The sequence below is a fragment of the Chaetura pelagica genome, unplaced genomic scaffold (genome assembly GCF_000747805.2).
Source record: "Chaetura pelagica isolate M959 unplaced genomic scaffold, ChaPel_1.0 scaffold132, whole genome shotgun sequence".
In the NCBI taxonomy this organism is placed as follows: domain Eukaryota; kingdom Metazoa; phylum Chordata; class Aves; order Apodiformes; family Apodidae; genus Chaetura; species Chaetura pelagica.
The window spans coordinates 711616-737514 of NW_009952709.1; the positions used below are offsets into that span (position 1 = coordinate 711616).

Sequence of the window (25899 nt, forward strand, 5' to 3'; positions counted from 1 at the left end):
TGCCCCCCCCACAGCCGTGTCCCCCCCCAGCTCTGCTCCCTCCCCACCCTGTCCAAGGAGCTCCTACTTCACAAGACTTGCAAACTAACCCTCTCTCTCTTTAGCAAGTGGTTATTTCTTTAAAAACATCTCTTGCAAAATGCTGCAGATCCCCGGGTGGGGGTGGGGGGGTCCTTTTTGGGTTCTGCTTCCTTGTTTGAATTATTCCCCTGCCCCATGATACCAGGAGTAAATGATCTTAAATGGGCTTAAAGCAGAAAAGCTGCAAACAATGGACCTTGTAGGAGTCACCTGCTGGCCTGCAGCATTAAACCTGCTGCCCTTTGACAGGAGACACTCTGCTGCTTGGAAAACCTAGTGGGAGAATGAGTTTCCTGCACATTTCAAGAAGAAAAACCCTAGTGCTGGATGGTGGTTCTCTGTTGTCACATCCTTTATGTCAGTATTGTAAAAATCAGCTATTTCAAAAGAGGGCAACCCTGTCCTTGCTTTAAAGTAACTTATTTTTTGGTGTGGTTTCAGTTCTTGTTTGCTCCTTACTTTTGAGGAAATGAAACACAATTGTATCACCTACCTCAAACTCTTAATCTGAAAGTTCTGCTTATTCTAAATTAAATGGGTAATTAGTGTAGAGCTGCTGAAGAGGGATCCCTTTGTTTATCTCTGCAGGGATGATAAACACTTTATATTTGATAAAATATATAAATAAAATTATAAAGTGTACAATTGATGGCCTTTTTTATCTTTAAAGCCCATGTGAATTAAGGTGAATTAATTAGTTTCTCTCTCTAGTGCCAGATTGGCTTCTCTCTTTGGTCTGGATCAAACAGTCTCAAGCCATGGAAATGAATTCTTCCAGTACACGGCACCAAAACAGCCTAAGAAGGCTCAAACAGCAGCTGGTATGTAACTGGATGGGGGGGAAACTTTACAGCACGTGTCTTGCTGGAGGAAGGAGGGTCTTTGTGAAGGGCAGCAGTGCAAATAACTCAGTTGTTCTTTAATGAGCAAAGCTCCAGAGGAGGCCACGGAGATGCTGGGAGGGCTGGAGCAGCTCTGCTCTGGAGCCAGGCTGGGAGAGTTGGGGTGTTCAGCCTGGAGAAGAGAAGGCTCCAGGGAGACCTGAGAGCACCTTCCAGTGCCTGAAGGGGCTCCAGGAAAGCTGGGGAGGGGCTTGGGACAAGGGCAGGGAGGGAGAGGACAAGGGGGAATGGATTAAAACTGGGAGAGGGGAGATTTAGGTGGAACATGAGGAGGAAATTCTTTAGTGTGAGGACATTGAGGCTCTGGCCCAGGTTGCCCAGGGAAGCTGTGGCTGCCCCATCCCTGGCAGTGTTGAAGGGCAGGTTGGATGGGGCTTGGAGCAACCTGGGCTGGTGGGAGGTGTCCCTGCCCATGCAGGGGTGGGACTGGATGATCTTTAAGGTCCCTTCCAACCCAAACCAGTCTGTGGTTCTATGATTATTCTCCAGTCCCCTCTCTGGTTGCTCTAGTGGCCACTGGTGACTTTGAAACATCCTTCTTTGTTTTTTAATCTTCTGGAGTTTCCTTGGGGGAAGGAGTCTGTTGGGGCACTGTCCCTGGCCAGTGGTGTGGCAGCTCTGTCACTGCCAGCTCTTCCTGCTGTTTGTTCTCTGGCAGGTCCAGCAGCCCAGAAGGCTCCTGCAGCTTCAGGAGCCCCCTCGGTGTTCGTGGCCACTGCAGTTCATGCCTACAGATAGTAAGTGCAGCAGGTTCCTCCTGTTAGAGCCTGTGGCTCTGGGAGATTAAGACCTAACCATAGAGGGAAGATACCTCTGGATGAGTGTGAAGAGACTATTGCTTGCAGACAAGAGTCTGCGTGGTACATTGTTTCTGGTGTTGTGGTGCACTTTGGGGTTACACAGTTGTCAAGTAAATCAGGTTTGGGTGTTACAGGGAGCTGTGTCCTGGCTTGACATTTGCACTTTTTCCAGGCAGCTCTGTCAGGTGCTTGTGTCTCATAAGTTCCCTCATGGAGACCTGAGGCATGAGCACAGAGTGACACCAATAGAATTCCCTCCTGGTGACACTGCCACTGTGGAAAAACTCACCCAGGGGCTATGAAAAGAGCAGCTTTCAACTCAGACTCCATAATGGATCTGTAATTTGTGACCAAGCAAGGAAGCTGTAGTTTCTTTAAGCTGAGAAAGGCTTCCTAGCATGTTAAGAATGAAGAAAGGGACCTGAAGGCTAAAAGGGAAAAGCTCAGCATCAGTAGAGAGAAATCTGAGGCAGGGACAGTTCTGCAGCTGAATATCTTGCTTGTCTTCCAGTACAAATGGGCAGTACTTGAAGCAAGGCAAGTATGGAGCAGCTGTAGTGGGGAACCATGCCACTAAAGAGGTGAGAAACCCTTCCCTGTTTTAACATTTTGGTGCTGAGAGGGTGCTGGTGTTTCCCTGAGCTCCCCAGGATGCCTTTGCTTTTGGTGTTGGAAGTCTCAGTTCCACCACTGCTCGTGCCTTCCTGCCCTCCTGGCTTTACTCAGGGCTCAGCCTTTCACCTGAGTGACGTCTCTTCTGCAATCCACAAGATTGTAGGATCTCTTACAACTTGTGCTTGAAATACTTTGCATCGTTTCAGGCACTGCACTTCTTCTGATGTTTCTGGAAGTGATTTTGGTATTTATCCAGAATGTCTTTGACGACTGGATCACAAATCTGTGCATGTGGAAATCAAGATAAAGTGAAATTTTGTCTACAGAGGTGCTTTGCTTAAGTTTTGTTAATTTGATATAAAAAATACCTCTCCCTCCTTCCCAAGTACTTGTCTAAGAGCACAGCACTGGGGTGCCCAGTAAATTGGTGTGTTTAAAAGATACTTTGAATACTTTTATCTGGCCTTGGTGTTGGTATGTGTGGGGTTTTGTGTCCCCTAATCCCTGTTGTCCCAAGATGTTTCTGCTTTGGCAAGAACAAACAAAAATAGTAGTTGAGCAAACTAACTCCTGACTCAGGGATCTGAGAAGTGCACAGGTGTGGCACTGGGGTGAGCAGGGAAGGACAAAGCTGGCAAAAGAGAGGTGACAGAGCCTTTCTCAGGGTGCCTGTCATAGCACAGGAGAGACCCCCCAGATGTGTTGAGTGAAGAAGCCATTGCTCCAGGTGCATGAAGAAAAGCTCTTTTCCTCACTAGCTCACGTCTAGCAGAGTCACATGTGTCCATAGATGTTATAGCTGCATTGTTTGGTACTTGGAAAACCCTCCACCTTCAATAATTTACATGGTTTTATGCCTGTCTGCCATGTTTTATGAGTTCTATGCATTGAAGAGTTAGTGCATCATCTTTTTACACTGAACTGCCAAAAAGGTGGAATTAGTTAAAGCAACTGGCTTCTTGCAAAATAATTAGTTTGAGTTGCTTGATTCCTGTAGCTAAATAAAACTTGTATATTTTCAAGGGCTTTTAATAGGTGTTAAAGAATTGTGTTCAGGATTTTTGCTGCAACGTGTGTTTGGCAAATAAATACTGTAGCCTTAGGCTCAGAATTTGCCAAAGCGCATAAAAATTGAAGATGTTTTGAGTTTCTACTGTTTGTTCTTCTTCCCTGCCCAATTCCTTGTGGAATCCAGTACAGGATCCTCCTTTACATCAGCCAGCAGCAACAGATTGCAACTGCCAGGATCCATCCAGGCTTCATGCTCACGGTAAGATTCTGGATGAGGAAGTTTCCAGTGATCTGTGTCATTCACAGCAAACAGGACTTGACTGAAATTCTTCCAAGTCTTTGATGACAGCCTTTGAGATCAGATCCCTGACTGACATAGCAGAAGTGTTACAGGGACTCCTCTTCCTGCTGTGTGTTGCACAAGAGGCTGTTCCATCTGCCTTTTGCAGAGCACTTTATCAGGAGATCTCCTGATGTGAGTTTGTGCACTGCAAGAGGTGCATTATTACCTCTAGGTCACAGGGGGATATTTGGAGTTTTGCAATCCTACAGTGGAGAGAAACAGAACAAAATTCCTCTTGCTAATAATTAGTAGTGAAGTGACTGAGAGAATACAACTGAGCAAGCAGAAGGAAACCATGGCAAGGAAATGTTTTCTCAGAAATCTGACACTCAGCATTTTCATGCTGATAAAAACAATCTGGAGCATTTTTAGCCCTAAAATGGGACCTCTCAGGAAGTTCTGGTTTTGCCAGCTTTGCAGAAAATTAGTGTGTTGGTTTGCTTCTCTTAGCTTGTCACCAGGTGACACAAAATGTCTTTATTTGGTAGGAAAGCTATCCTGAAATAGTAGAGTTTCAGTACAAACTTCTGAGCAGAATGCTGGCTGCTTCTTTAGTTTTATAAGCACATTTTGAAAGATAAATGGGTCATGTCCTTAGCTGGTGGTGACATGGATTTTTAAAAGTGGGAAAAGAGTGACTCCTCCAGTTGATTCTGAAAGTCTATATGTAATCAATACTTGTGAAAAGGAGATCACTTGCACTTAAACATCTCAGTATATATTACAGAACTTAGCTTCAGAGAAGCCTGTGAAAGCTGCAGCATCTATAAAGAACTTATTGTTTGCTCAAGTATTTGAGTTATAATAATTCTGCCACAATATGAGCACATAAATAAAAGCAAATTTTTGCAGTCTGAATTTGAGTAGTAATACAGCAGGATTCTTCCCCTGCTTATTTTCAGTAGCTCTTAGTTTAAGCTGCTTTTGGGTATGGATTTATTTATATTTTTATTTATTTATGGATTTATTTTAGCTGAATGCATCTTTTAATGTATAAGAACTGATTTCCTTTCCCACAGGTTCAACCCAACAATTACAGTACATTCTATGATGATCAGAGACAAAACTGGTCCATCATGTTTGAGTCAGAAAAGGCAGCAATGGATTTCAGTAAACAGGTAAGTACTTGTTCCATGCCAGGTGGGACCTGCTGGCCCCTTATAGGGCAACAGGCACGTTGGGATGTATCTCTGAGAGCACCTTATTGCTAAAAGATTGTAAGTCAGTCATAGAATCAGAATGGTTTGGGTTGGAAGGGACCTTCAGAGGTCACTAGTCCAACCCCCCTGCAGTGAGCAGGGACCTGCTTTGTCACTGAAGTTCAGGTTTAAGAATCTGCATGAGTGAGACTGAGGCAGATCTGTGCTCAGCCTGGCTGAGTGTTGTTTATTAGTTACAGGCCTCTGTATATTGTCACTTCTGATGGGGTTTCTAACCCAGACTCTCCAGTATCGAGAGACCATCTGTTCTGCAGAGCAGAAGATGTTTACTTCTTACATAGCTCAGCAAACTTCAGCACAAGGAAACATGGAGCACCTCTTCAGTGTGTCTGTGTCCTGGGCTTGATTAGCACAAAATGGATCAGATCTGTGGTGAATCACAGTGGAACTTCCCACCCTGTTTAGTGACCAGAGACACTGATGGACTTTCCCCCTGCAGGTGTGCATTGCCAAATGCAACAGCTCCCCAGTGCTTGAGTCTGTCCTCTACCAGGATCTCCTGCTTGGAGAAGGGCAAGGAGTAGAAGGAGGAGACTCTCTGGAGATCGCCTATACAGGCTGGCTGTTTCAGAACCACGGGCTTGGGCAGGTAAAGACATTTCTGCTGCCTCCTAGTACTGAGTGAGGGTGATAATCCCTGGAAGGGACCTGCCACATCTAGCACAGTGTTGGTGCTGCTGTTAAAGCTGTGTTTGCAGGCACTTATGGCACCATAAGTGAGGTCCTATGTTTTACCTGTAGAATAATAAGGGATTCTGTTGCTGTTCAGGAGAAAGCAAGCGAGATGCTTTTAGCTTCCATAGGCTCTCTCACACATCATAGAATGCCAGGTTGGAAGGTCACCTGGAGATCACCTGGTCCCATGTTTATTGGAAATGGTGAGAACAGACAATGAAGGTAGCTATGATCCTTTGGAAGTGACTTGAGGAAGTGATAAGAATAAGAAGGGCCTTGTCTGACACAAAGTGCATCTTCAAATGGTCCATCCTCTACAGCTGTGTCTGATCCAATTTGCTAATAAGCAGAAGAAATGCTTTCATGTTTCCAAGCATTACCTTTCAAACACTTCTGCTGGTTTTACTGTTAGTGTAATGAATGGGAAAAAGTTTTGCATCCATCTGCAGTTGAATCTTTTTGCTATAAAAAAGGGCTTTCTGTTTTTCATCTTCAGGGGATTTTTTGTTTCCTGTTCTGCCTGGCATCTTTCTCTCCCTCTGTGCCAATGGTGCAAAACAGAGTCTACTTCCTATCTCCTGGCAGAGTTGTTCAGCTGCATATGACTTTGTTTAATGTACAACATTTCCAGACAGCTATTTGCTGCTTGATATAGGCCTGTTGTGTAGTGGTTTACTTGGCCCAACCCTGTCCTGACCCTCAAGCTCAAACCAGTTTTGGTCTTGAGTCTCCAGCTCTTATTCACTTGAAGAACTAGCACCATGCTGGGCTAGAAACTGTAGCCACGCTCAGTCTGAAGTCTGTTGAGAATTAATTTTGGAAGTAGCAGAATGGGGAGTAGCACATAAGAGATTGCAAGAGTTTATGGGTTATGTAAAGTAGCATTCAGAATCCTGAAACAGTTGGGAAATGAACGTGTTTCGTGTTTTTGTCCAACTCTCCAGGTGTTTGACTCAAATGTTAACAAAGACAAGCTGTTGCGGCTAAAGCTGGGATCTGGGAAGGTCATCAAGGTACAACTTCTGACTCTTATAATCATTGAAATCTCAGAGCTTTGAATTGCTCAAGATCTTCAGGGTTCATATATCCTATTTCTGTTACATGTTTCATTTGATAGAAACACTGTCTAACAGTCACTCACTCAAGGTTTATTACATCTTAATTTGTGCAGTATAGCCAGGTCTGCTTGCTGGCAGTGTTAGAAAGAAATAGTCCTGTTTGACAGAAAGAAGGCTTCCTGTTTTAAAGAACTGGGCTTTTTGGGTTTTTTTTGTCTTTGCTTTTCTGGAAATCACTTAGTCCATTACCTTGTTCTCAGGGAACCCTAAAGAAAGATTTCAATTTGAGAAAAACTTCCCACTCCCCACTTGTGCCTCAGCAGCAGAGCATCAGGTAGTTCTGATAAAGCACCTGGAAGGAGAGCACTGACAACTTTTAGAATGGTCTGATAAAAGAGAGTACTGCTGCCTGGAGGGGTTTTACTCTCAAGTCAAGCTGTGAGGGTTTTGACTGTAAGAATTTTTCAGTTTAGGTGGTGTTGTATTCCCTTATGTTATTCCATAAAATCGGGTTGTGGATCAGAGGTGCTTTTGTTCAGCTCACTGCCATTCCCTGAGTAATTCATACCTGACCTGTTATAATTTGTCCCTTACTGAAGATGCACTATTTTTCTACTTTATTTTTTTGACCTGTATCTTCTTGCTCATGTTGCCTGGGTGTTGTAGTCATCCTGTTAAATGCTGGCATCCATATGACAGTTGGCATTGCCCTGGTTTTGAAATCTCCTTCACTACAACTGTTTTCTGTGGGTGCTTGGTAAATCCAACCAAAGCAATTCAGAAGTGATCTCTCAGAATTTGTGCACACAGCACAGCAAGCAGTTCTTTCCACCAGAATGTCAGTGTGATCTGTGATAGCTGCTGAGGTTACAATATTTAAAACTTGAACTAGGTGTCTGTAACCATACAGAGACCTGGATGCCTCCAACCTTCATGCTAAGTATTGCTGATACCTGTTTGAGTTCGTTATGAATGTGTCAGGAGCTGCATCTTTATTCATAAGTTAATGTTGCAATTTATGATTGGCCTTTATGACTTGTAAGACAAAGATCTAGTGCTGCAGACTGAAAATAAGATTTTGCAAGAATCTCTCTGTGTGTCCTGGAATCTTCTTGAACTGGTGCCTGAAGCACTCTTAATCAGTGTAATAAAAGAAACTAACGTCACTGATCAAACTGTTTGCTTTCTCTTTGGTTGTGTCTCTGAAAACCAAAGGGCTGGGAAGAAGGAATGCAGGGAATGAAGAAAGGAGGACGGAGGTTCCTGATCATCCCTCCAGCCTGGGCCTACGGGGCTCAGGGCGTGACTGGTCGTGTCCCCCCAGACTCAACTCTAGTGTTTGAGGTGGAGGTGAGGAGGGTGAGTGTCTCCTGCCAAGCCTTTAGTTAACATCTTTTCTGTGGCTGGTGGGTGGCAGTGTCTGTCTGCATGGTGAGAAGCTGCTGTTGGCATGAGAACTGCAGATCTGAAGCAGTTATAAACCAAATACCTCGGGAAGATGCATATCTGTAATTTTAAAAGTACACAAAACCCTCACCCAAAAAAATCCCTCTAGGCTGCTTACTAAGACATGTCTGTTCTAACTGTCTTGGGATCTTTTCCTTGTCTTCTGTGTGAGTCACTTGGGAAAACAAAATGCTCATAGTGAGGATCTAAAGACTCTGCTTCTCTGGTTCTGAATCAGTTGTATGCTTTTACTTTTGAAGTGTATGAGCTTGACAAAGGAGTAGTCAGCAAAAGTCACCAAGTTGCTGGAAACTCTTTTTTGGGAACCCAGAAAAACTTCTCTTCTTATGTGCTTTTTAAGGTGAAGCTGGTAAAGGAATGTTCTGGCTCTGATGGACAGAGTGTTAGCTCAAGGGATTCTCCTGCACCTTCTCCAGTACCCAGTTCAGATGGCTTCTCTGCTGACACTGGTTTATTGCCTCCAACTACTATACCTCCAAAGCCTGGGTGAGAAGCAGCACAGTTAAAATAACTCACTGTATTAAAGAGATGCCAGTGCTGATAAACATCTGGCACCATGCTGCAGTAGCACATCATGTGGCAAATGTGGGTGCTGTGGGTGCCATCTCGGTGCCTTCAGTTGGCAGAGGAATGTTTGCTAGCAAGATATGCAAATAATTCCCAGCTTCAGGAAACCTGACCTTCAGGTTTCTAGTAATTGAAATGGGCACAGATGAAAGAAGTCATTGCAGCATTGCTGAGGCCTGGTGTGATTGGGCTGCATGGGTGCTGCTGCAGCAGCTTTCTCACCTCGGGTGACAGTGTTGTCTTCAGTAATGGCTGGTATGATTAGTTGCAGATTTTACACTGTCATTTGTCATTTAACTAAATAGGTCAGTCATCCTTCTTGAGGAGTTAGTCTAAGTGTTCTTTTTGTTGCCATAAGTAGTTTGGTATTGGACTTGTTTAAAATTGTACCAGAATGTGGCTGTTACAGCAACCAGCAAAATCATCTTTCTGGAATCAGCTGTTCCACAGCCATGGAACCTGCCCAAAATGATGGTCTGAAATCTACAGACTTGTTGCAAACAATCTTCCAGAAGTAAGCTAGAAGAAATGCTCATGATATAGGAAAATGGTTTTCCTAGAGGGAGGTTTATTTTAAGAAATGCAGAATATTGGATCCTGAATGTAGTCTTTGTTAATCTCTGACATCCACATCCCCCATTGGCTTTCCAGGGAGCCAGCTGTTCGGGCCAAGTCAAACTCCATCAGTGAACAGCTAGCAGTAAGTGCTGGTGTTTTTTCCTAACTCATTTGAAGCCTTAAGTAGGGAAGCTTGGCTCACCTCTGCCTTCAGTGTTGTTGAAGATCAGGTGAACATCATGCAAGAAAAAGGTTCAGATTAGGGCCTCAGGGATTAGCAGAACATGAGGAACCTCAGTCCCACTTTCTACTCTTAAATGCAAAGTGATGTTGACCATGTGGATAATCACAAGGCTAGTTGTTGTTTTCTTGGATAAATGAGCACATTTAAATGGTTAACAAAGAGGAACTGGAACATTTAGTGTAAGTTTTTATAGCTACACAAGACTTTGTATGTGCCTCAGGACAGCAAAAGCTGCTAAGCAGCTTCCTTAATTCAAACATTTTCTTCTTATTACTGTGTTTTCTGCAGGGATAGATAGTCTGTCATAACAGCCATGTCATCCCAGAAGGACAGTATATAAAGCCAGCCAGATGAACAAATCCAGTGTTAACCTGTGTGTTTGAAAATTAGCTTTTTACACAGTCCTTGAAAAACTGGAAGAACCAGAATTAAGTCAGTGATTTAGAACAGTCTGATACTAACAGATGTATCTGCAGTGTCTGAAAAGCCTGAGCTGAGAGACAAAGGAAGAGTAACTGCAGACATTTCTTCTAGAACCCAGACGTAGCCAAGGCAAAGCTGATTTCTCGGATGGCCAAGATGGGGCAGCCCATGCTGCCGTTCCTCGCCGGCACAGCGGGGGGGCAGCTGGACTCCAGTGACTCAGAAATAGAGGTACATCCCTCATCACACAAGTGTCTCTTTCTGATGCTTTTTCTACACTGTGAATCCTTGGAAGTGGGATCTGAGCAACAGCTGTTCCTTCATACAGGGAAAGCATTCTCTGTTGCTGTGGCAAAAGGGTTTAACGATTCCACTGTTCCTGTCTGGGTTAATTGGGGAACACTTAGTCTGCAGTGATCTTGGGTTCAAGCTGTTCACTCATTCTTTAGCATTCATTGTAATCAGAATTTTTTTTCAGGATCCAAATACACTGAGAGGGACAGCACAGCCAGTGTCTTCATCTTCCATGAGACCATCCCAGCCAGCCCATGCTGTGCTGCCCACGGTGTCAGCACAAGGTAAAGTAGCTACAGAGTCATCTCACTGCTTAGCAGGCTTCAAGTGCAAGGGCTGTATGAATGGAGGATTTTTCTGATAGCTTCTAACAATGATTGCTGATCCAAAGGTAGGCTAATGCTAGAAAGCTGAACTCCTTAGAGTATGTCCTCCTTGTGATCTTGAGCAGGCATTACAGCTTGAGGAGAAGACACAGTGCGGGAGCTGTTCTGTCACTGTGTGTGCTCTGGGGCACTGAGATTTCTAGGGCATGTGATTTGTATTTGTAAATGGAACTGCTACAAAAATCCTTCCCCAGTGCAGAGAAATTTTTGTTTGAAAATGATGGAAATAATAGCAAAGGACATCAGAGAGCTGGCAGCTCTGGAGTGGGCTTGACCGCTTGTCATCCCATGATGGAACAGCTGTGTCAGCTGCTGATCTGCTGAGCAGCTTTTAGAGTCAGTCTGAGGAACATCTTGTGTCAGTAAACAAAGCCACTTTTGTTTGAGTGGAAAGAGGTGGTCTAAATGTAGCCAGAAGTTAAGTTTCTGTGAAAGTGTGCTATTTTCTTGACCTTTTATCATTTGTTTTACTGGATTTAATTTTCACAAGACTGCAGACAGGCAGTGCTAAATTTTTTTCTACTTAGCTTTTTTTTGGCCATTTCACACTGGGCAAGTTTCATTCTTTCAAGCTGCTTTATGGTTTGCTGAATTGCTTTCTTCCCTTTCAGTACCTCAGGCATCTGTTTCTACACCTCCAGTATCTTCTGCTGCTTTAATCCCTGCAACAATCCAGCCCCACTCAGCTCTGCCTGGAGGAGCACAGGGCTTTCAGGTACCAAAATAATATCAAGGAGTATATTGGCATTTCTGTCCTTTCTCCTACATCTTTCTGTCTGCTCCAGTGCTGGGAGCAAGGACCTCACAGCAGCATGTAAGGATGAGAATCCTGGGCTGCTTCTTTTGACTTTTCTGTGGCATTCTCAGCTTTCCATCACTTCCCCTGTAATTTTAATCATAAAGTGCTAATTTTCTGCCCACTGAGGGCTTCTTGGGGCTAAAACCCATTAAAACCACTGAAGTGAGGAGGGGGGAAATACCAAAACATGCTGTAATCTGTTGAACTTGTGGTGCCAGGCGTATCCAGGAATGGCATTTGCTTATCCCCAAACTGCTGCATCTGCTTCTCAGCTCCAGCCTGTGGGACAGATGTATCCTGCACCTTATCAAGGTATGTTTAAACAAGTACAACAAGGCTGCAAAACCTGCTCTAAACTGTTTATAATGATGCTTTAGGTAGCAGTGGTAACATACACCTCCTGTCTGTGGTGCTGTGATGTTTCATAAGTTGCTATTTTTTGGTACCAAATAGAGGCAAACATTCCCCAATAAATATCCATCTTTTTCTTACCTTAAGAAACTTTCTGCAGTATGAACGTGGAGGGAATTTCTAGTTGTATTCCCAAGGCTGTGCATTATATATTTTATATATGAAATTATATATTTTATATATATAAATATAAAAACATGTAATTTTTATATATATATAAATATATGTATTTTATAGCTTGTCCTGGTTTGAGCCAATATAACTGGAATAGTAAAGGGCTGTCCTGCCAGCCAGGGAAAGAATTTAAGCATATAAAAGCAAACTACCTTCATTTTTGTGTTATATGGGACAAAAGAAGTTAATATTTTTACAGATTTGGGTGGATAGTAGGAGACTTGATCTGACATGGTTTGACCAGAAAAAAATTATAACTGAATATCAGAGTTTCTAGACAGTGTGGTGTACCCATTACTGCGAGAAACCTGTTGATTTCTTAGTTTTCTAACTAGCTCTTGTTATTTAATGCAAAATTCCATTTTCTTCCCTCTTTGTGTATCTCCATAATAATCAGTAATATGGATTCTAGCTTCTAAGCATATATATATATATATATATAGAGAGAGAGAGAGAGAGAGAGAGGCCTTTGCTAAGTAGGAGGTCATAGCCCAAAAAAAAGCACAACCTGAGAAGAACTTAGAGACCTTTAAAGAACCATTTGGGTAATTCCTGTTGGTGAAGATTTGAGTACATCTGAACCTTTCTTGGAGCATATTTTTTTCAGTTCAAAGTTTAAGAAGCCAACCTTGGTTCCTGTTGTTTGATCACCTTGTTGTGTTCTGTTCTGATGTGTCTGGGGGTTTCCCTCTTGTTGACCTAAGTGCTGTCACCTGGCTCAAGAATTTCCTGTGGTCACAAACCTGGCTGTTCATGTTCCTTGGAAAATAACAGTGTTATCAGTTATTCCAGTTAACGTGTCGCTTTTGATTCTGGAAAGAGAGTAGCTGTCCTGTCTGGCAGGCTTCAAACTGCTAATAATTGCTTCAGGTGTGTCTGAGTGCAGATGTTTTACTATAATCTCTCTCCTTTCCATTCAAGCACCCGGGGATGTTGCTTCTTTTCTGATGACAGAAGCTCGGCAGCACAACACTGAGATCCGAATGGCTGTCAGCAAAGTAGTAGATAAAATGGATCATCTGGCTGCCAAGGTGATGTATGGCCTGGCTGGGTTTGTTCATAGCATTGCTGCTGTTTGCTTTCCAGATGGAGTCTGAGGGCTTGGCTCGATTTAAATGCCTTCATTAGGATTGTAAGGGATGTGCTAACTTAGTGAAATGCCGATGTGATCAGACCTTGAAGTGGTAGCAGTTCAGCTACTGTGTAAAAGCTGAGCCTGGCTGGGGGAGGGTGTTGTTTTTTGGGAGAGATTCACTGTCCTGCAGGAGGTGTCACAGCTGATAACAGCAGCATCTTCCCTACACCTGATCAGATGAAAGAGTGCCATGGATCTTTGCAGGTGTCTGGCTCTTACCTATGCCCATAAATTAATTTCATCTGGCTTAAGAGTGGTTTATCCCTGCAGGTGGAGGAGTTGAGGAAACAAAGCACTGGTAACAGCTCCCTGCTGCCTGGTATCTCCTCTGTTACTATGGAAGCCTCCATGATCATGAGCAATATCCAACGCATAATCCAGGTGAGTGTGGAGTCTTATTTGACTGTTTCCATAAGGAACTGTGTTATTCCTAAGAGGAACAGCAGTACTTGCTTGGCCCAAGTGCCCATCCACCCATGTGTTCTGTTTTAGCTTGTCCATGATGCACATGATTTCTGCCCTGTCCTCCCTGCCAGAAGGTCTTCTCAACAGTTGGTGGTGTGGGTACTTTCTGGGGCAGAGCTGATATATTGGAATTTAATAGGCTTGGAAAAGGTTCATTCAGGAGAAATTCAGCCTCTTAAACCGTTAAGGACTGAACCCACAACACCCTGCAGAGTGGAGTTTCACAGCTGAAGTACCTGTTGCAGGAACCACCCACTTCTGGTTTTCTCTGCTTAGACTTGGGCTTCTTAGTTTTTCTAGGCAGCAGTGTTAACAATCTTGGGTTTTGTGGGTGAAAAAGTCAACAAGACACTTTTCTCTAGAATGTGGTTGGGCAACCACAATCCCATGCAGGATTCATGCTAATTGTAGTACAGTGCCTGCCTGTGACTTATCCCCAGGGGGAGGGGATAATCTCACCCTTGTCCAGCATCTACAAAACAGAGGTTTAGCCACTGCTGGAAAGATGTTGGAGTAAGATGAATACTCATGCTGGGTTATGCATTAGGAGAATGAGAGGCTGAAGCAAGAGATATTTGAGAAGAGCAGTCGGATTGAGGAGCAGAATGAGAAGATCAGCGAGTTAATTGAGAGAAATCAGAGGTAAGGAGCTGGGGGCACAGCCTCTGCACCTGCAAAGGCTTCCTAGTTTACACTTGGTTAGATGTAATTAGGAGAGGTTTTCTTTAGGATAAACACATGTTCTGGTATTTTTAATTATTTTTTTTTAAGGCATCAAAAGTGTGGGGATTCCCCCTGCTCTCGCAGGGCAGATCTCCAAAACTATGCCTTACAGTCAATGTGAATGTGCAGAAAGGGGAAAAAAACCCTCATGCCATCTCATTTGAGCACTCTTGCTCTGGGAGTTACTTTACTTTTGCTAGCTTTTTAGTAAGGTGGAAGAAATTATAGGGGATGTGGTGTCCCTAGTTCCACTGTTGGGTGGGTGCGCCATTCAGGTGAAGAAGGGGAATAACTTGTTTAAGGAAATGAAAAGGCCAGCAGATACCAGATTATCTCTTGGCTGTGTGCTAAGAGCATCAGACGTGTTGCAAAGAGGTAAAAGCACTTTCCCAAACTGATACAATCTCGGCTGTGTCAGGCACACCCATCCCTTTTGAGATCGGGCTTCTCTTAGTTCAGGACTTGGTGCAAAATTGTTTCAGATGGGTAATGAAGAAAACTGCCTGGAGATGCTACCTTTTCTGTCTGAGCCTTTTACTCCAAAATTTACCTAAATGCTGATGCAGACCTGCCCTCTTCACAGGTATGTTGAGCAAAGTAACTTGCTGATGGAGCAGAGGAACCATTCGCTGCAAACAACAAATGAGAACACACAGGCAAGAGTGTTGCATGCAGAACAGGAGAAGGTAATGGACACATGGACCTCTGGCTGCAGCCAGGACAGGGACTCATTGCAGAAGCCTTGTTAGTCAAGGCTTAAGTCAGTTCTCTTACGAGACAGCTGTAGTTCTGAACTTATGGTTTGAAAGCTTCTTTTGAGAAAAAAATGGAATGTTTTTGTGGCTTTCATGACAAAAGCAGCACAGAGGGTATAAATGTAGATCTTTATGCGGTCAGGGCTTGATTATTCTTATTTTGCAGGCATAAGGCCAACATGTTGAGGAATTGTGTATATCACAGGGCTTTGTCAGGTTGAAAATACACTTTATTTAATTGCACTGGCAGTTTCAGAGAAGTTTTACTCCTATTTAACTGACACAGTGAACAGAGCTGTAAGAAAAATAAATTCTATTCCAGTTTCTTCATTGCACTTTTACCCTTTTAATACTAATCAAAAGCTGGTTGTTTCTACCAATAATGTATTGTGCTTTTTGTGGAAGGGGCTGTTGGGAAATAGCTTTCAAACCCATCACATGCATGGCTGCATATTCTGTCATGTCTGCCTAGCCCAGGTAGGCTGTCTCTGAGGTCTGTGGTTGCATGATGTCTTCTCTGCTTCCTCAATCACTGGCTTAATGAATTACACCAAGGTCAGTCTTATGCCCTGCTCCCCTGCTGAGCTGTGTAGCTCTCCAGTTCAGAAATGAGATGAGATGTGCTTGCTCTGCATGAGAACCATAACTTGGTGCACCTAAAACCAACAGAAGCTGCAGCTTTCCAAAGTATGCTAAGGAGCACAGCAATGTCTGGCTGATAACTGTGTGCTGGTATGAGCAGACAATGAAGGAGAGACGTATTTTTCCACTGAGAGCCCAGTCACATACCCATAATGTGTAGGGAGTGTGAGAGATTCTAACCAAGAATAAGTCAGCTTGAAATAATTAATAAATTCCTTTATCTGAGAGCCAGACATCCAGCTTGTGTTGTAAGTAACTTGATGAGAAAGCATCTTTTGGAAAGATAAGATATGATCTTCAGGAATCTTTTGGGCCTCATCTTCAGTAGAACTCCACTTGATCCAGCAGTTGCTGCCCAGGTGATAAGTGTGATACAGACTTTGGGCTAGACCAGAAAAGCCATGACCTGCACTGGAGAAGATTTTGTGGCAGTGTTGACTGGAGATCTGAAGGCTGATGTTCCTTCCTTTTCCTTTTGTCTGACCTAGCTTGCTCCATGCCCACAGCTGCTGGGATCACTATGGACAGAATCAGGGAAGAGAATTTTAAGCTATTTCATCTGTTCTTTGCTTAAAAATAGGGATTTGCCCTTTGTTTTGTGGTACAGGCCAAGCATCTGGACTCCGGAGTACTGAGAAGAGGTGTCAGTACCTTCCTGCTTCTGGGTGCTAGATCTTTGACCCTGGCAGAGCACATCACAGGTAGCACAGGAGCACAGAGCTCCAGGTAGCATGAGGACAAATAACACCCCACACTGCCCAGGCAGGGAAACATCAGTCACCTGTAGGGCTGCTCCTGCCCCATGCTGGGCTGGGAAGGGCACCCTGAGCCTCCTCCTTTTCCAGCCAGGCTTCACGACCTTTTTCTGTCTAAGCTTTTACAGTTCTTGGGATAATTTCAAGGCTTCCCTGGCATGCTGCAGGCTCCTGTAATGAAGCATTTCGCTTTTCTGATGATGATTAATGCCTCTGCCTTTCAAGTTGTGTTCTTAACTCTCCCTCTTTCCTGTCACTGCTTTCTCTTCCCAGCACATGCTGCCAGTGGATCGGGGCTGGGACCAGGTGAGGCAGTGTCTGCTGACTGTGTAGGTGACAGATACCTGTGCCCTCAACAGTGCCAGCCCAGCTTCCTCTTGAACTAGATAGAAATGATTGGCCTGGAAAGACCTGCCCTTGATTTAGCATGGATCTTCAACTTGGAAAAGGACTTGGTAATTGCCAGTGTAGCCCCTGACCCTTCCTTCTTGGGGAGCCCTTTCAGAGAGCTTGCTGACATTGCTGCCTGTTTCTGGGAGAAATAGGTCATATATTGTCAGAGCAAATACAGGTCATGTAAGATTCTTGGCGCCTGAAAGCTGGAGACTGGAGCTGAGCTAGTAGAGATAGAAAGCATTCACTGCAGAAATTTAAGTCAGTTCCTGGCACATTATTTCCTTTTTATTTGTCTTTATTTGCCATGGAAGACTAAGGCAAATGTTGAAATAACCTTGAGATACACCATGAGGTTTGGATTTGTTTTTAGCATGCTAGGAGTTAGTATCTTGAACTGCAGTGGTACATTTATGGAAATATAAGAGGAAAGCAGAGCTGTTTTTTTATTATTATTATTATTAGCCAGGGTCTATCAAATGCTGCTTCCTCCCCTCTAAAACTAATGGTGTAGTGTTCCTGTCCCTCAAGGTCAACATGTATTTCATCCTCCTCACCATAGCTGGAACAATTTTGCTCACAGCTCTTCTCTGCCAGGAGGTGATGGTCCTAAGCTGAAGAGAAATGCTTTAGTTCTCTTGTGGGGATAAAGCAGAGGGAAACTCCAGTTCTCCTGAATTTACCAGTTACAAGAACATGAAACCCAGTTAGGAATATGGATGCAGGCAGAGATACTGAAGCTGTTGGGGTGTTTTCTGCAGCGAGGTTTTCTGACAGGCAAGGGGCAGTTCCTGCAGAGCATCCTCTGGATGTTGTGTGTGTCATGCTGCAAGGTTGGGAATGTGACTTTGTGTCCTTTGTCTTGATGCCTTGAACCTCTCCTAACATGTCATTTACAAGTTGTCTTACAAGCTGTATTAGTACCTGGTTTTACATGAGTCCTTGACTTTGAGCAATACTTAATCTGAACAGGTCACCAACTGTGAGAACTACACTCCTCAGGGCAGCCTGGCCCCTGGGGGCACCTCAGAGTGACTGTGCTGTGTGCTGGAGGGAAGGAGCTCTTTTGGCTGGAACAGGCCTATGTTTTGTGTGGGCTTTCAGTGATTTGTAAGCTCATTGATTATAATTTGATGTTGGAGCCCAGGCTTTTACTTGAACAGATGTTGTCATAGCCTGAAAACTCTGAGCAGGACCACCAGGCACTGGTATTATTTGTCTTTTAACACATTTAGGCTTTTCAGGAAAACTCACCGAGTTGAACAGATGTGCTGAAAAGGCTGTTGGTGGCCTTGTGCAGCTTTCTAGTCAGTCTGGAGAGGTTACAGCCAAAGAACTCACAGTAACATGGCAAAAAAGTCATTGTTGCCTCTTCAGTTTGGACATGTGTGATGTGCTGGATCCCAGTGAGGACAGTTCTGGCACCTCCTCACACTCTTGTCCTTTTTTTTTTCTGCTCCCTTTTCCCTGCTCCATTTTGTGATACAGGCCAAAGTTGCAGAGGAGTTGGCAGGTGCCACAGCACAGGTTTCCCAGCTGCAGCTGGAGCTGACTGCCCACCAGAAGAAGGAGATGGACCTAAGGAAGCAGCTCTCTGCTGCCTTGCAGGAGGCAGAGCGGCACGAGGCGCAGCTCAACCGGCTGCAGGCGCAGTTAGCAGGTGGGGCTTCTTGTACCTCTTCCACCAGAGCTCCTTCATGTCATTCTTTTTCCTCTTCCATAAATCATAGGTTATTCCTTTCTTTAGGATGTCTATTCCTGGTTTTCCTAGGATCAGCCACAGGAGTACTAAAGAAGATACTGATGCACTGAAGTGGCTGGAGAGGGTGTGTCCACTAAAGGGAAAATGGGCCAAATCAGTGAACACAGTCATCCTGCCACAGGGTGTCTCCTGTAGCAACAATCTCTTAGCATTACAGTGTAAGATCCCCTACAGGAACCAGAGATGTTCCAGGGGTTGAAAAGTTAAGATAAAAGCTGAGGTGTAAGCAGTGCCATTTCACAGAAGAAGCTCTTGAAAAATTCTAGTTCCCATTGCAAGTGCAAGCAGTGCTGCTGATTTCACTGTGCAAGCGAGTCTGTTCCTTCCCATCAGCCCCCAAATGTGCTAACCTGAAATGCACAGCATGCTGAAACCCACAAGAAAGTGTATTTTTGCAGAGCTCCAGGAAGCCTCTGAGGACACTCAGACTAGGTTCAAAGCTGAGAAGCAGAGCCGCAAGCAGCTGGACATGAAGATTGCAGCGCTGGAAGAGGAGCTGACCGACCTAAAAGTGGAAAAGGAGACTCTGGAAAGGGTATGTCCTGTGGCAGCATCACAGAAGGCTGCAGAGATTCAGTTGCTTGCTGAAATTTAACCCAGAGTTCTTACTTGCACATATGCAAGTGAAGTAAATCTTGACTCATCCCCGTGCTGGGGGATCCTTTGTGCTCCTGGGTTTCTTTATTTTTTAAAAATATCTTGGCCACTAATACGTTAACTTTCCTACCTCTAAAATAATCTCAGCTTGTTTTTAAAGTAATAAGGTTCTCTGCTTAGAGAAGCTCTTTCTGCATGAGGAAGAGAAGCTGCTTTGGTGCAGTCTGGCCTGTTTTATGTCCTGTTCTGTATTGTAGAATCTTGCAGAGAGGAAGAAGAAATCCCTGTCGGAGCGAGCTCAGGCGGAGGAGGAGATGGAAGAAACACGCAGATCTTACCAGCAGGAGCTGGACAAGCTCAGACAGTTGCTGAAAAAGGCACGGACTTCAACTGACCAGGCAGCAGCAGAGCAGGTGAGGAGTCATGGGAGCTTCTCCAGCAAGTGTCTGGACGGCTGGTGGGAACCTACAGCAAGGAAACAGTCATGAAAATGCTCAGGTAGTGGAAGAATTAAAATGTTCTCTGCTTGATTTTAGGGGTTCACTTTGTTTTTGTAAAAAATCTTTTCTGGTTTTAGTTGGCCCTGCTTCTGACCTCAGGGTTTAGACTGATGTCTCACTAAGGAAGTGCAGGAAGGCTGCTAGTCCCAGTGGTTCTCTGACTGGAATCACAGGCCACTGATGTGGCTACAAGGCTTTAGTCCCACCCCAATGCGGGCTGGCAGGTGGCATCAGGGTTAGTGTTGGAGAGACTGAGGAAAGGAGAGGCACCAAGTGAAGTAGAGAGAAGGATGCAGGACTGCTGAGGAGTGAAAGACTGCTTAGAAATGTGCCAAGAATTCTGAAATCTGAGCCAGACCTTCATGCCAGCCTGAGGAACTGTGGCTGGAATTGACCTCCAAGGTGTGGGCAGGAGCTGGTGGCTGCCACAGGGCTGCCATCTGCACGGGAGTGTTCCTGCCCAGGGCAGGTGATGTATCTAGACCCAAGCTCTCAGCGACTTGTGCAAATCAAGGTTATGTTTGTGTGAGTTCCTAATGATCTCTCTTCCATGGTGGGCAGCTGTCCCTCCTCCAGGCAGAGCTGGAATCCCAGTGGGAAGCCAAGTGTGAACGTGCAGTTGCCTCTGCCAAGGAGCAGCACGTTAGACAGTACCAGGAGGTGTGTGAGCAGAGGGATTCCCTGCAGCAACAAGTGTCCCAGCTGGAAGAGAAGGTAAAGACTGTTCTTTATTGCTGAAATGCAATGCCAAATAACCAGTAACTAACCAGCAGTCCTCTCCCACCTGACCCTGGCTTGACCTTTTAATTTATTGGCTATTATGGGATTTGGTCTTGGCCGTAGAGTGTGTCTGCTTTTATCTGCTGGGTTGGTGGGGTGGTGGATTTGCTGCTGCAGCTCTGAGTGAGGGACAGCCAAGATGCTGTCAGTCTCAGGCTGAAGCCACAGCTGCCATCTCCTTTGTGTGTCTGCAGTGTTCTGAGTGACTGGTTTTGTGCAGAAACTGGTTTGAATTGGGTGACACTGAAAGGAGCAGTAAACTGATGGCCTCTAGTTCTTGTCTTTCAGCTTGCAGCTCTGAAACACTCAAAAAAAGCAGAGGAACAGAAATTGTCTGAGGTTCAGCAACGTTTGGAGCAACTGGAGCCTATCAAAGAGAAGGTAAAGGGAGTAACACAGGAGCTGAATGTGAGTTGGAGTGCAGTAACCATAGAATGGGTTGGGTTGGAGGGGACCTTAAAGATCATCAAGTTCCAACCCCCCTGCATGGGCAGGGACACCTCCCACTAGATTAGGCTGTTCAGAGCCCCATCCAACCTGCCCTTGATCACCAGCCTCTGCCTACTCATGTCCAGAGAAACAAAGAAAGTTCTGGAATGTGAGAGGGAAGGAAAAACTTCCAGCTCCCAGCAAACCAGAACAGGTCCAGTGATGAGACCCAGCCCTCGTTTCACAGTAATGCCCATTCTTGGTGCAACTTGAAGAGCTACTGACACAGTTGTGGATCTGCAAGGTTCTGGCTTGGCTGGATATCTTGATTTTTGGTGCTGTTGCTTTCAGCTAAGTCTTTTGCAACTCTCTATCAAAGCCCTGCTTAGAGCTGCACTCAGCAACATACCCCTCATTGAGAAGTGTTGAGAGAGGACCCACCCCAGGTGAGGTTCCTGTGTCAGTGGAGCTCCTCTCACCTGTGGTTCCCCTTTGCAGTGTTCAGCCCTGCAGGCAGAGCTGGGGGTGCTGAGGGCTCACTCTCAAGAGCACATCAGAGCCCTGCAGAGGGATCAGGATGGATCTTCACCTTCAGACTTCACAGAAGAAGTGAGCTTGACTATCCAGTATTCCTCCTTACTAAGCAAATCTGTTTGCTATGAATGATTTCTTTTTGAGCTGAGCTAAGAAGAGAAAACATTTTCCCCACAGAAGCTCTGTGTTTCTAGTCGCAGGCTCTACAGAGGGAGAAAGGATATGATCTTCCTGCTGCTCACTTTGTTGCTTGATTTATTTGTTTAGATTAAAACTTGAAATTTTAAGTTTAGATTTATAAACTGAAAGACTAGTAAGAATTAAGTGTGAGTCTACTTTGGGTCTTTGCACCTGCCCCAGTTTTGAAGGGATGGGTTTGATTCTGAATTAAGGTGGAATGAGGTTTTCTGCTTCCTTACCTGAATTTCTGATTTGAAAAGTGGATTCTTTGAAAACCACGTGTTTGGAGTTACTGTTCTGGAGAAGTCTCTGATCTTGAGTCCAGTGCTTCACATGTTGATGTGAAGCACTTTGTCTCCTGTCTCTTTTCCAGGTCAAGAAGATCATGAACAGTGTGTTTCAGTCTCTTCGGGGTGAATTTGAGCTGGAAGAGACCTACAGTGGCAGGACAGTTCTGAGTGTTGTCATGAACACCATTAAGGTACAACAGTGATGAGATACAAGGTGATGATGTGATAGAGCCAGTCTTGGGCTAATAACACACATTTGTGTTGTGAGTCTGAAATAATTAGAGTAGAAATTTGCTGTGGGGGGCAAAGCAGCCCAGGGTGTAACCTGTGTTCTCTCTACTAAATTGTTTATTTAGACTGTAACACTGCAGCTACTGAACAGGCAGCAGGAGAAACCAGATCATGACAGTAAAAAGGAGGAATCTGGAACAGGAACCGTGAGACAGGAGGGATCACCTGGAGCAAAGGAAGACCAAGAAGAGCCCAGCTCAGCACAGAGCGTTGCATTCCCAGTGGATTCTGGGGAAGTGACCACAGGCTCCGTGGTGTCTGACCAGGAAGACCAGTCTACTCCTCTGTCTGATGGGCCCAGAACTCCTGAGGAAGAGCAGGAGACACAGAGTAGTGGGTTGTTAGAAGATGAGAAGGTCAAGAAAGAGCATCTCTCTTCTGGAGCAGACTCTTGCCTGGATCGTGATGAGGGCCCTGTGCTTGCAGGACATCCTGTTCCTGGGGTGGATGAGGACCTTGTCCCAGCTGAGCAGGAGAGCAGTCCCATCAGGAAAGCTGAGACTGAACACAGTCCCTCCAGAGTATCTTTGCAGGCAGAAGTTGCAGAACCTTCTGTTCTAGAAGCCAAGGCAGGAGAAGCAGATGTGGCAGTGCTTCCAGGAAAGCCAGCAGTGGAGCAGAAGATAGAGGAGCCTGTGGGAGCTTTAGAGCCCCCTCCCTTAAACGGTATGGGGGGGTGCTGCACAGACCCATCAGAGGGAGCCACCTCCCAGGAGGAGCCTGCTTCAGTATCCAGCACAGCAGAGCAGAGCTCAGCCATCATCAGAGAGACACCAGGGCAGCAGGGACTGGGCTCCAGCCCCAGGGAAAAAGATTCCAGGTAAGGAGTGAGTGCTGGGTTAGCCACGGTCCTGCTTTCCTGCTCAGCAGCTCAGCCTGCTCCAGCAGCACACCCTGGGGCTGGGTCAGCTGTGCCACCACTGTAGGGCACCTCACACCAATAAGGTGGGCAGGGTGAGCCAGGTGCTGAGCAGGTTTTCCATGGCCTGCTCCTCTGGAGCTGGACAGGCTGGGGGCTGGGGGGGGGTCTGGAGGATGGAGCCAGACTCTTCAGTAATGGCTGGTGAGAGGACAAGGGGCAATGGACACAAGCTGGAGAACAGAAGTTCCAGCTGAACATGAGGAAAAACTTCTTTACTAGAAGGGTGACAAAGCACTGGGACGGGCTGCCCAGGGAAGTTGTGGAGTCTCCTCTGGAGATACTCCAAACCTACCTGGATGCAGCCCTGTGGAATGTGCTCCAGGCAATCCTGCTTTAGCAGGGGGTTGGACTAGATGATCTCTAGAGTTGCCTTCCAACCCCAACGATTCTGTGAGTCTGGGGGGAGGCAGTAGGGGACCTTCAGATTGGACATTAGGAAGAATTTCTTTACTGAAAGAGTGGTCAGGTCCTGGAACAGCTGCCCAGGGAGGTGGAGTCACCATCCCTTGAGGTGTTCAACAAATGTGTAGATGTGGCACTTCAGGGCACACTCCAGTGACTAAGGTTCTGGGTTTGGTTTTTGGGATGTTTCTTCTGGTGGGGTGTGTGTTTGTGGTGGTTGTTTGTTTTGGTTTTCTTCTGTGTTGATGGTTGGACTGGATGATCTCAGAGGTCCTTTCCAACCATGACCATTCTGAGGCACCCTGAGCCCAGCAGCAAAACTTTTCCATCATTCTTTAACAGAACTTACAAAACCAGCATCCCATCACCTGCACGCAAACTGTTCACTCTTTATCTCTTCTAGCCTCTTTGAGGATGACAACTTCTTTGAAACAGCATCTCCTAAACCTCTGAAGCCTCGAGTTCCCTCTGAAGAGGAGGATGAGGAGGAAGTGGTATGTGTTGGTATTTTTCTACTAAACTGGTTCAGGTGTTAACCCCATAGCTTGTCTGAAATCCTTCCCAGGAGACCTGCCTGGCTCCTGCCAGCTGAGCTCAGAGCTTCCTGGACATTCTCTGTATAAATCAGGAGTGTCTGGGTTTGTTTCTTGGTGCACTTGGAGGGATTGCCTGGGCTGGGGTGGAGATGAGACTCCTGCTGGCATGGAGTGAGTGAGATGTGCCAGGTGAAGGGTTTTAGTGTCTTGCCCCTCTCCCATCCCTTCTAGCCTGTGAGCATCTCCTGGAACATGAACATCATATGAAAAGTACAAACCCATCAGTAACGAGGCTCCTTGATGCCATCTCCCTAAAGGTGGTGGAAATCTGGGAGCCAGAACTCTGTAGCAGTTACTAAACACTGGGAAGCTGTGAAGAGTGACAAGTGTCCCTCTGGTTTGACTTGCAGAGCATGAAGGGGCGTCCTCCCCCCGCGCCGCTCTTCGGTGACGATGACGATGATGATCTGGACTGGCTGGGATGAAGAGTTGCCTGGTGAGCCTGTGAGGCCTCTCCTCTGGGCATGGCCCTTTCCTGGGCACTCAGCACTTAACGAGCTGCCCACATGGGACAGCTGGGAACACCCAGGGGCTTCCCAGGCTCTTGTGCTGTGGACTGACAGGGCCTGAGAGCAAGTGGCTCTTTTTCTGCTCATGGGCCCTCAGACCTGTTGCTCTGACCTGACACCATGTGCAGAGGTTGGGGATGAGCTGAAGGAACCAGCCAGTCTGCACGTTTGTATCACTGTCCTTCTGTGAAACCCTTGATTTATTAATCTGAAACTTTATGCAAATAAGAACTTCGAAGTGTTTCAGAACAACAAGTCTGGCAGGACCCTGCAGTAGGTAACTACTTAAAAAAAAAAAAAAGGCAAAAACCAGACTAGAATCTCTCTCTCCTTTCCCAGTGAAGATTCCTGGTAGTTCCCAGGGGCTCTTCACTGGCTTCTCAGCAGGTATTAGCAACATGCAGTGGGAGAGTGGACCAAGAGGCCCTGGCAGGTGTTTCCTGTGAGCCAGGGGGGGCACAGGCAGCTTGGGGGACCCCCAGGGCTTTGGGGTGGGTGCCCCTGCATGTTCAGAGCTGTGGTGCTGGCTGCCCCCCCAGCAGCACTGCCAGGCCAGGCTCCAAGCCCAGGTGGAGCACCCAGTCATTGCTGCTGGGAGAAGCCAAATCCCCAGCCTGGTTTTCTGGAGGCCCCCGAGGCTGATGGAGGCCTCCCAGAAATGTTTGCACTGTGCTGCTCTCTTCACACCACAGGTCTGAGGTCTTGGGAGTTGTGCTGGGTTGTGCTTCACTGGCAGGGAAAGCAGCAGTGCAGGTGTGAGCAGTGCAGGTGTGAGCAGTGCAGGTGTGCTGTGTGCTCCTGGGGGGCAGCCACACCCCTCTCCTGTGCCCTGGTCTCTGCTGCTGCTTGAAGCACCACTTGGTGATGGTGGGAGGTGGGTACAGCCTGTCCTCACCAGGGCTCTGCCAGGCACCCAGGGGCTTGGGGTGTCACTTTCAGTCTAAGTGGACCAAAAGGGGAAGCTGTGAGGAGGGACAGCTGGGCAACCCCCTGGATTGCTTATAGCCCTCCTGCTTCTGCACTGACTGGCACTAACACAACTTGAAAGTATGAGCAGTTCTTAGGATCTTAAACCCCAACCCCTCCTTCAGTTAATGCCAAGGAAGTGCTTAAAATTACTGCACCATAGTTGAGTTTTCTCCAACTGTCTCCTAATGTATCTGAGCTGAATTTGTTCTGTATCCTCCTAAATGGGGTTTTCTGGGGAGGAG

At 45.8% G+C, this 25899-nt stretch overlaps 1 protein-coding gene across 1 annotated transcript in view; it reads left to right on the plus strand.

Annotated features, from left to right (window-relative positions):
* Positions 1-24604, plus strand: part of FKBP15 (FK506 binding protein 15, 133kDa) — a 28765-nt gene extending 4161 nt beyond the window's left edge. Inside the window, exons 2-29 of the mRNA XM_009994335.1 lie at positions 793-902; positions 1642-1720; positions 2295-2364; positions 3594-3668; positions 4772-4870; positions 5412-5561; positions 6592-6660; positions 7921-8064; positions 8513-8658; positions 9391-9439; positions 10076-10195; positions 10443-10542; positions 11256-11359; positions 11662-11755; positions 12950-13059; positions 13434-13544; positions 14176-14270; positions 14935-15037; positions 18385-18556; positions 19057-19193; positions 19513-19668; positions 20317-20469; positions 20824-20916; positions 21463-21573; positions 22052-22159; positions 22325-23079; positions 23987-24077; positions 24530-24604. Coding sequence (XP_009992637.1) covers positions 793-902; positions 1642-1720; positions 2295-2364; positions 3594-3668; positions 4772-4870; positions 5412-5561; positions 6592-6660; positions 7921-8064; positions 8513-8658; positions 9391-9439; positions 10076-10195; positions 10443-10542; positions 11256-11359; positions 11662-11755; positions 12950-13059; positions 13434-13544; positions 14176-14270; positions 14935-15037; positions 18385-18556; positions 19057-19193; positions 19513-19668; positions 20317-20469; positions 20824-20916; positions 21463-21573; positions 22052-22159; positions 22325-23079; positions 23987-24077; positions 24530-24604 — 3679 coding nt within the window. The remainder of the gene's footprint in view (positions 1-792; positions 903-1641; positions 1721-2294; positions 2365-3593; positions 3669-4771; positions 4871-5411; positions 5562-6591; positions 6661-7920; positions 8065-8512; positions 8659-9390; positions 9440-10075; positions 10196-10442; positions 10543-11255; positions 11360-11661; positions 11756-12949; positions 13060-13433; positions 13545-14175; positions 14271-14934; positions 15038-18384; positions 18557-19056; positions 19194-19512; positions 19669-20316; positions 20470-20823; positions 20917-21462; positions 21574-22051; positions 22160-22324; positions 23080-23986; positions 24078-24529) is intronic.
* Positions 24605-25899: the final 1295 nt, after the last annotated feature.